Consider the following 10,507-nt stretch of genomic DNA (forward strand, 5'->3'; position numbering starts at 1 on the left):
GTGATCAGATCAGCGAGTTGTTGTAAAGCGGTGCTCACGTGTGCTTGCGGAGGAATGTAGACACTGACGAGAATGAACGAGCAAAACTCCCGCGGCGAATAGAACGGCTTGCAGTTAATGAAGAGCACTTCTAGATCTGAACAGCACATCTTCTTTAACACAGTTACATCTGTACACCACCTCTCATTGATGTAAAAGCATGTCCCGCCGCCGCGTGATTTCGCCGTTGATTCTGCATCGTGGTCCGCTCTGAACAGATGAAAACCCGGCAGACTCAACGCGCTGTCCGGAATGGCGTCTTTCAGCCAGGTTTCCGTGAAACACAGAGCAGCAGAGTTAGAAAAATCCTTATTTGTCCGGGAGAGCAGAAGGAGTTCGTCTGTTTTGTTGGGTAAAGAGCGGAGGTTCGCCAGATGGATGCTAGGCAAAGGCGTCCGGAATCCACGATGTCTGAGCTTCACGAGCGCGCCGGCTCGCTTCCCCCGTCTGCGCGTCCTGAAGCGCTTGATCAGCGCCAAAGCTCCCCCGACAACAATGTCCAGCAAAACATCCGAATAGTCGAAAAGAGATACTGGACTCTGGCATGAGGAGCATAGTGGTGGACCTTCATATGAAATTAAGAACTTGTGTGTAATTCTGGACTTTCCTATTCAGCATTGTGTATATATGATCTGATCCCAGCGATTATTAAAAATAAAGATGCAACTTTTAAAGGGACAAAAATTCTACAATATTTACATCCCATTCAATCTTAATTTCATTCAATCTTCTGGCCAGTGTTTTCTGAATATGAACAAGTGTTTGTTTTGTCTGTGCGCTATTCAACTCAAATAGTATTGACAGAGAAGTTAATGAGGACGAAGCCAAAAAGACATAAGTTCTTACATTTTCCAGCAGACTGAGGCAAGTCTCTTTAAATACAATCAGCAGGGGGTTATCTATCTTTATTAAACAAAACTTTATCTGAGCCTCCAGCGCTAACCTGATCCAATGAACTTCCCTTTCACACACACAGAGACTCTCTCTATCTCAAGTATTAGCTCGCTCGCCCACTCAGTCTTCCCTCTGTATCCAAAATGAACCGTTCTAGATGGACAGCAGGGGCAGTGGTGTCCCCATACAAGGTTAATCAATTTGTCCACTGTGTGACCCCACATGAACCAGCTGATTAAAATTCCAACTCATTCTCTTTCTGACCCTTGCCTTTCTCTCTCTCTCTCTCGTAAAGGTCCTTATCCTTAAAGTTATCTTAACCCAGATGTTTCTTAAACCCACTCTTCTCTCTATCTTAACCCTACACAACATACACTTCCAGTGACGTCACTACAGCAAATTGTGCGTTCTGCATCTGGGCCATCAGTGAGTGACATCGCCCTTTTTGTCTCCTATTTGCGCAAATGCATGTGGAAACGTCCTTATCAACAACACCTTATCTGTGGCCTTTTCTGTGCCCTCTCACAGGGCTACTGCTGACAAGACAAACGTCTCTGCTCCTCAACAGACAGTGATAACCAAACGTGTGTTTTTCAAGCCATAACGGGGTAAAGGATTAAGACCAGACTCGACCCGGACCAGACGTTCAGCTCCGATAACAAAAACCACCCCTGACTGATTAGTGCCCCGTCATGCCGCAAAACAGGGTGTGCTGAAGGACAGTCCTGCACGCTTTATCTATCTCTGACACTGGCGAGCTCAGGACATATAGTGAAGGACTTTTTATTTTATAGCCCAAGTGAATGATCAAGGACGCGTGTGAGAGTCACTAGCGCTGCCATTGTTTTTGTGTGTGTGCGTGTGCCACCGTTTCCTGCAGAATCTACAACGCCACAGAAAATGTAATTATATTTTACCCGAGTTGTGAGCTTGCAGACTAAATTGAACCTGATGAGATAAAAAGGACTGTGTACTGTGAAAGAACAATGGTACGATACAATAGATTTTAAAACTAGAAAAAAAAGACTTGTTTTCTTCACTGGCTGCACTTAAAAACAAACATATAGTGTGAATGGTGTAGTCCACTTCACAAATAAATGACCCTGAGTCAATTCTTTGAAAGTATCACGCAAGTGACTCATGAGTTTTTGATCTGAATCAAGCAGACGAATCCTTCACGGAATTTAATCTCTTAGAGCTGAATTAACTTCAAGTTAAAGTTATCTAAACTGACAAAATGTCCTTTAGAGAAATTTTTAGTTTTACATAGAAAGAGAACAAGTATTTGGTACGTCCTCATTTAGATACTGTAGCTAGATAAACGTGTGTGCGTTTCTAGAGGAGCTCATGTAGGAGCAATACATTAAGGGGTCCATGTGCACATCTAGGTCACATTGTGTGTGTGTCTGTGTGTGTGTGTGTGTGTGTCATATTCTCACCTACCCACTGTTAATCATTAGTGGACTGTGTTTGTGCCTGTGTAGAACCATCTAATTCTTGTTGCTGTACATAAACTGTGCACTTTCAAACTCCACTACAACACTAACAGAACATGCTTGTTAGTGTTTTTCACTGCAGTTTCAAAATACATTAAATTATCTACAGAAATGTTCAACAGCAGTTAAATATTTTGTCTACTAGTCCACCATGACTATGTAATACAAAAACTAAGAATGAAAACAAATATATTAAGTTATTTATGTACCAAAACAGGATAATCTGACATAGTAAAACGTGGCTCAAATCAGAAAGTGGATCTGCATCCGATTTAAATCTGATTTAAAAAGGATTAAAATTATAATAAGTAGCAGTAATGACATATAATGTTACAAAAGACTTCCATTTCAAGTAAATGCTGAACTTTTTATTCCTCAAAGAATCCTGAAAATAACGCATCACAGCAACACCGATAATAATAACATATGATTCTTGGGCACCAAATCAGCATATTCAGAATAATTTTTACTGTCACCATGTGTCATACAAGCTTGGTCACAAACAGCAAAAATGTGAGTGCTGAGGTGTGATTTGTCATGTAGGGTCAATTTGACCAAGCTGTTGATCTTCAACAGTAACAGCACAGAAGGGTGTCTGATATGGGCCAAAAAAAAAAAAAAAAGTATGAAGCACCAGTGCAGAATCTCTCACCTCATTTCCATACATCATTAGGTGGTGTGTGGTGATGAGCGCTTTGAAGACCACAACCCAGCTGCTGTTGGTGGTTCTTTCAAACAGAGTGTCGGCCAACTGGGGCACGTTCACATTCATCTCATTGGTGCAGTGGATCAAGTCTGAAAACACACATGGGGCACATGTTAGAGCAACACACATCACTGATTCACATCTCTAATGGTTCCAAGATCCTGCACAATATGTTCCAATAAACGCAGCATGGACACAAACATGGCAGGGCCCTTGCATTGCATTAAAAACACACATTAAAGTATCTGCAGCAGGAGCTAATGGAAGTAGATCTCATCGGACTCATAATATCTCTCTGTATGCTACACCAAGGGTTAGACAGGCTTCTAACCCAGTCGTTCTGTTATGCAACACTCACAGACAAGAGAAGATCCAAAGAGCGTCATGTCTTTAAATATGCAGCAGCATCCCAGTTTTGCTTTGCATACTCGCATCTGAAAGCAGCATCTCTTGAACACCATCAGAGGCTCGAAAACACTTGTTTCTGTTCTGTCCTCTTTGCATAATGAAAACATTCCTCCTACAGCCCATAGTGTTCTTTTTGTTCTTCAAAGGCAAATCTCTTTACCCCCTTCCCTTGAGAGAAACATCTTTTCACACACAGAGCAGGTAATGAGGGAGACGACGACTCTGTATCTGTCGGATTTCGGCCCTGCGGGCCTGTCTGTTGTTCTAACAGGAAGTTCTAGTAGTAAGTAGTGCAGCTCCCAATTGGAGACTGATGATGAAGCACAAGGATCTGGCAAAAGAGACGGTACACTAGTATGGGCTATACATCTACAAAACACACTTACAGGATGCCAGTGAGGTTCAAACGGCCTATAAATTGAGGATGTGATGGGTCACAATGTGGAGTGTGTGTAGATAAGACTCTGTGGTGTAATTCATATTTTCATAGAGAAGCTTTACAATAATTTTCATTGAATTCTGTGAAACACGAAATGCACTTTAACATTTACTTCTGTTGGTATTGACAGAGCAGTTATTGGTTGAGATGATTATATATCTTATTATATCTATTATATTATATCTGTTAAATAAATATTGATTGCCAGGAAATGCATGAACCAATAAAACGTATACCTTGAATGCAATATAAGTCACTTATCATAACACAGGGTATCTGCAGGGTTTTTCAGTCCCTCCAGGATTTTGTGATTCTGCGATCGCTGAATTTATCGCAAAATCAAGCAAACTCCGCAATTTTCACAAGAGCTCGCAAACTTTCGTAATTGCCGCAGATTTTGGGCTTAGACGCGTCCCATGATGTCATCGCAACAAACATTCAGTCAAAGAAAGGTTGTTTCTCAGTTCCAAAAATGGAATGAACAGCCTTGCGTTCTCATCATGACCAATTTACAAGAGCTACATTGGACAAACGAACCGAAAGCAGAACGAATCCGCGCTAGTCGTTTGGGCTACGCAGTGCAGACCGTTTATCTGAAATTTACCGTTTATCTGAGACCGAATTTGAAAGTTATTTTTAATGTGATGACATTATTTGTTCATCCTTCATAGGTTGCCACCATTTATAAAACTAAAATTTTCATAATGTTGGAAAGCAAACACTTATTTAAAAATAAAAAAAGACATTAAATTACCACTAGTAGATGGCTGCAGAGAAGCGCTTATAGGCTTATTAGCCATTTCCACTCCCTAATATATATTTTTTGTATTCATTAAATTATATTTAGACATTATGAATGATGGTAATAAAAGTTAATTTTATCTGCATATCAACTACCCAGACAGCACAAGTACATCTGTAAGACGTCTGCTAAAGATCTGGGAAACATCTGCTGTGTAATCTGATAAACATCTCAGAATGCATTCTAATAAATGTCTGTTTGACATCTGACAGGAAACATCGTAGAGACGTATTGCAGATGAGCAAACACTCTAAAAATACATCTTGCACATGTAAATGCAGACATCAAATAGACATCTCCGAGATGTGTGATTGGGGTGAGTGCTTTACTGTCAGGAGCTGGTGCCACTTTCTGTAGAACTTAACAGCTCTGGTGCTGGTGTCCTCAAATGTTAGTCTAGAGCCCTACAATGGTTCTCAAAGTCAGAAAAATTATAATATTAGAAGAATGTTGTCTGTGGTATATTTTCACTGCAAAACAATAAGAAATGCTGCAAATTTTGAGAAAAGCCGCAGCAGTCATTTTAGGCCGCAAAAATCTGAAAAAAAAGTACCGTGAAATCCTGGAGGGACTGGTTTTTAAAATCAAATTCAAGGCACTTTAAGAACTGCATATGCACTGAAAACCATACTGTATGTCCCTACATGTATCTCAAATTATTTTACTTAAACATGCTAGGACACACATTCACAACTGCAAAACAGGGTAACTGCAAGTTTAAAATACTCAAGACATGTTTTATTCAATATTTATATACAGTATGTACTAAAATTGGTTCATATAAATATAAACCAATACTTATGAATTAGAGGTTGATCAACATTGAATTTTGCTCATGGTAATAACATGTTTAAATAAAGGCAATAAATGGATTATTGTGCTGATAACAGAAAATCTATATAATTAATTATAATTTATAATATATTTTATAATTATAATTAATGTTTTAACTAATATTTTATATTTTTGCACAACCCATCATAATTACAATTTATAATATTTACATTTTATAATTAATGTTTTAACTAATATTTTATTTCTGCGCAACCCTTTTGAAGTTTAATAATCACATTAGAAAGGATTGTAATTAAGTTTATACGTAAAACCTTTTAAAAGAGACAAGATAAGACTTTTGTTACACCTTTTCTATGGCCTTAAATTAGATAAACCCAAATTTAAGGCATTTTAAGAATTTTTATGGACCTGTGGGGACCCTATAACAAGTGCCAAATACATAAATGTAATAATTATGAATCAACAGCGTAGTTTGTGCCCTGTTGTTAATTTTTAAAATGAACATTTTCATAATAAACCAAGTTAGAAGGTTCCCTGTATACTTTACACAGTATTGAAAGGATAGTTGACCCAAAAATAAAGCATTCTGTCTTAATTTACTCACTCTCTTGTTGCTCCAGACCTGTATGACAGATTGTGGAACAGATCGTTAAGATATTTTGAAGAATGTATGGACAAAAACAATGAAATAAAAGTAATTCGGGTCCAAAACAACACTGGACTTGCCACGATAGACGGTGATACCGTTGTTAAGCCGCAACACCGGTTACGTCACTTGCCCACCGCCGCACCGACCCCCACCGTCGTTTTGATTTTTTTTATAGTAATAAAAATTTAGTTCAGTAAAAGAACAGACAATACAATTAAAAACTGACCGCGGCTGCTCAATGCAGCGTGCCGATAACGACAGTCGCATCACAGATCAGATTTCATTTATCCAGTGAGGAGAGTGAGTCGAGCTGACTGACTGACAAGAAGAGTGGGGTGAGACAGACAAGACGACCGCGGATTATATAGTTTCGAAACGAAATGCAAAAGCGCGTTTGGCAGTATTTTGGATTTTGAAAAGCCTGTTGACTTTTGCCGTTTATCTAAGGTGATTTTGGAAGTTTTTTTAAACATTCGTTTCTTATTTAATTGGTTCCATAGTGTTTGCTGATTTTGACTTTAATTAAACTTTGTGTAATTTATTTATTTTATTTGACATCAAGATGTAGGCCTATACCATGCCTCCAAGATTTCTTATTCGTTTTGCTAATAAACTTTAAAATAAAGTCTCAGCCTTTCTCACACAGAACAACCTCCTGGACAGCAACCAATCTGGGTTCAGAAGTGGACATTTGACAGAGACTGCCTTGCTTTCAGTTGTTGAAGCCCTAAGACTCGCAAGAGCGGCTTCCAAATCTTCTATACTTATTTTGCTGGATCTGTCTGCTGCTTTTGATACGGTGAACCACCAGATTCTCCTGTCAACCCTATTGGAAAATGGCATCTCAGGGGCTAACCGAGACTTGTCATTTGCACTTATATTGCTCTTTTGTTAGTTTTGACTGCTTTTATTGTCCTCATTTGTAAGTCGCTTTGGATAAAAGCGTCTGCTAAATGACTAAATGTAAATGTAAACGTTCTACATTTCTTATTTATTTGGTTATATATTATAGGTTACATGTTTACTTATTTCCAGTTTTGTATACCTATTTAAACTTTATGTAAGTTATTTGTTATTTTATATTAGGCATAGCCAGGCCCGGATTGGCCATCAGGAGCACCGGGAGAATTCGGCTGATTTGGCCCGCTGCCCTGTTTTTTTTTGTTATTATTATTATTCATATTTTATATTTATGCCTTCTCAATGTACCGAAGTGATCATTTCCAATTTTTTCATTTGATAATAAATCATACATCGGTTAGTCTAGAGTCTAGACCAGCGGTGGCGAACTCCGGTCCTGGAGAGCCGCAGCCCTGCAGAGTTCAGCTCCAACCCTAATTAAAACTCACCTGCCTGTAGCTTTCTAGTAACCCTTCAGACATTGATTAGCTTGTTCAGGTGTGTTTGATTAGGGTTGACGCAACACTCTGCAGGGCTGCGGCTCTCCAGGACCGACGTTCGCCACCCCTGGTCTAGACGGTCAGCGCTGCGCTATAGGAATCGGCTGACGCGTGTTCCGCGCATCCGTCAAACGGTTCCAAACAGAACCGATGCTCGGGACTCGTTGAAAGAGAGGAAGCGGCCAGAAGCAGTGAAATGTAACAACATCACTGACCTGTTCAGGGCTTGTTCGTATCTGTAAATACGCTAGATAGTTTTGTCTTTATTAACCTAGTTGAGTATTAAACTAGTATCTTTTAGGCTATCAGTAGCACCCCATTATTATCATCATTCAGAATGCTGTGCTAAAAGACATCAATATCGATGGCAAAGTTACATTAAAAAATTTAGCAGAGACAGATAGTCACATGGATTTATTGTACAGGGAGGGAGGGAGCTAGAGCAGACAGCAACACAAAAGTAATATGAGTAACAGCCTAATAATTCAATAGTGTATGAGACTTTTTCAACAAATATATTGTACACATTTATTTAGGCACTTTAGAAATTGTGTTAATACACTACTAGTCAAAAGGTTTTGATCAGTAAGATGTTTAATGCTTTTTTAAAGAAGTCTCTTCTGCCCACCAAGCCTTCATTTATTTGAGCCAAAAAACAGTAATATTGTGAAATATTTGAACTAAAATGTAATTTATTCCTGTGATTTCAAAGCTGATATTTCAGCATCATTACTCCAGTCTTCAGTGTCACATGACCCTTCAGAAATCATTCTAATATGCTGATTTGCTGCTCAAAAAACCTTTATTATTATTATTATTATTATTATTGTTGAAAACAGATTTGATTTTTTTCAGGTTTCTTTGATGAATAGAAAGTTCAGAAGAACAGCATTCATCTGAAATAGATCTCTATTGTAATATCTCACAATATTACTGCTCTTGCTGTACTTTGTATCAAATAAATGCAGGCTTGGTGAGCAGAAGAGACTTCTTTAAAAAACATTAAAAATCTTTAAATTAAAAAAAATTAAAAACTTTTGACTGGTAATGTATATTTGTATGAAATAAAGGTTTATTAAATCTAGGGTATTCAAGTCATTTTAAGATAAATAACAGGGGTGGGGGGTGGGTGAAGGGAAAGGGAAGTGAAGGTGCAGTGCAAGAGGGAACCTTTAATTATTTTCTAGGGATGCACCGATATGAAAATTTTGGCCGATACCGATAACCCATTATTCTTTATTTTTGAAAGCCGATAACCGATATGTTGGCCGATAAATCTATATCCAAATTGTTATATACTTTTTGAGAGCCTGATTACAAAAAAGGTCTCATCATTAAAAGCCACATCCCAAACACTTCAACATAAGCAGCCTAGTTTGAACGGTGTACGTTTTAAAAATATTTTTACTCTCCCATTACCAAATTTAGTCATAAAAAAGTCTTACAAATAAATAAAATAATGCATAAATAATGCAAACAAGTCACTGGACATCATTACACATGTAAAGAATCAAAATGAATGCGCCATAGATCAATAAAACGGAATAGCCTCTGCACGGACAATAATTAAATGATTTTAATTACTAAACCATATTGTTGATGAAAATAATAAGAGAAAAATACAAGTGGTTGTTGTTATTAATAATATATCAATGATTTTGAAAAAGTAACAAATTAATACCACTGTTTTAAATAGCAGCCATTGAGCTGCAGCTCAAGCTGAAGCTGAAGAGCTGAATGAACACGGTAAACTGAAGCGTTTTGCTGGCAGCTTATTTAACTCAAGGAAATGCATCCTGAGATTAATATTAATACAACATAAACATAATATTACAACTTATATATGAAATGACAAATGACGCAGTTATTGCATGCTATAGTCAGAATGTGTGATCCTGTTGTGGATGCGCTCTTCCCATAACAACGCGCTGAAACACGGCAACTAAACCCAAAGAATTCACAACGTTTTATTATAATAATGTTCTCATTAGAATGTTATATACACGACATTCCCAATCATAGTTATTAATGTTGTGCACTGCTGTTTGAGCTGCGTGCGCTGAGCTAAAGACGATCACCGGTAAACTGAAGCGCTCTTTTAACTTAACCAAACGCATTCTATATGAGATAAATCAGATATACATCAAATAAACACAATATTACAACGTACAATTGCACAAAAGGCTGCAAACGAACAGCGCGCATCTGAAGTGTCTCTGAAGGAAATAATGCATTATTTATCGGCTTTAAGATATCGGCCAAATTTTCTTATCAGGCCGATACCGATAACAGAAAAAATGAGCAGATATCGATATGGTGGCCGATATATCGTGCATCCCTAAAAAATACAACTGTTAGTTCATGTTAGCTCAGGTCCTTTAAACAATATGAACAAATACGACGTTTGAGTTTAATAATGTATTAGTAAATGTTGAAATTAACTAAGATTAATGAAGGTTTTAGAAGTATTTTCATTCTTAGTTCATGTTTACTATGCAGTTAATTAATATTAACAAACAGAATATTATTGTAAACTGCTACCACAATACTAAAATAACACAGGTTTGTAATAACTAGCTAGTATTGCTGATAAAAGCATTCTCCGCAATCTTTCTTTCCAGTTTGTAAATCCTGCACTGCAAAAAAAAAAATGTTTTTTTTGTCTTGTTTCCAGCCAGAATATCTAAAAATTCTTAAATCAAGAAGGACAAATTATTGTCTGGTTTTCAGAAAAAACATGTCAAAATTAAGTGAGTTTTTGCCTGAAACAAGCAAAATAATCTGCCAATGGGGTAAACAAAATAATCTTGTTTTCTGTTTGAAATAAGATTATTGTGTTTGTTCTAAGCAAAAACTCACTTAATTTTGACATGTTTTTT

General features: G+C 37.4%; 1 protein-coding gene across 4 annotated transcripts in view; it reads right to left on the reverse strand.

Annotated features, from left to right (window-relative positions):
- LOC107588138 (phosphatidylinositol-binding clathrin assembly protein-like) overlaps positions 1-10,507 on the reverse strand; it is a 75,840-nt gene that overhangs the window by 44,858 nt on the left and 20,475 nt on the right. For all 4 annotated transcript variants that reach the window (XM_016276148.1, XM_016276149.1, XM_016276146.1 and 1 more), the window contains exon 2: positions 3,082-3,224. In XM_016276148.1, the coding sequence (XP_016131634.1) occupies positions 3,082-3,224 (143 nt within the window). The remainder of the gene's footprint in view (positions 1-3,081; positions 3,225-10,507) is intronic.

This window comes from Sinocyclocheilus grahami, unplaced genomic scaffold (assembly GCF_001515645.1).
Source record: "Sinocyclocheilus grahami isolate Dianchi unplaced genomic scaffold, SAMN03320097.WGS_v1.1 scaffold99.1, whole genome shotgun sequence".
Lineage (NCBI taxonomy): Eukaryota > Metazoa > Chordata > Actinopteri > Cypriniformes > Cyprinidae > Sinocyclocheilus > Sinocyclocheilus grahami.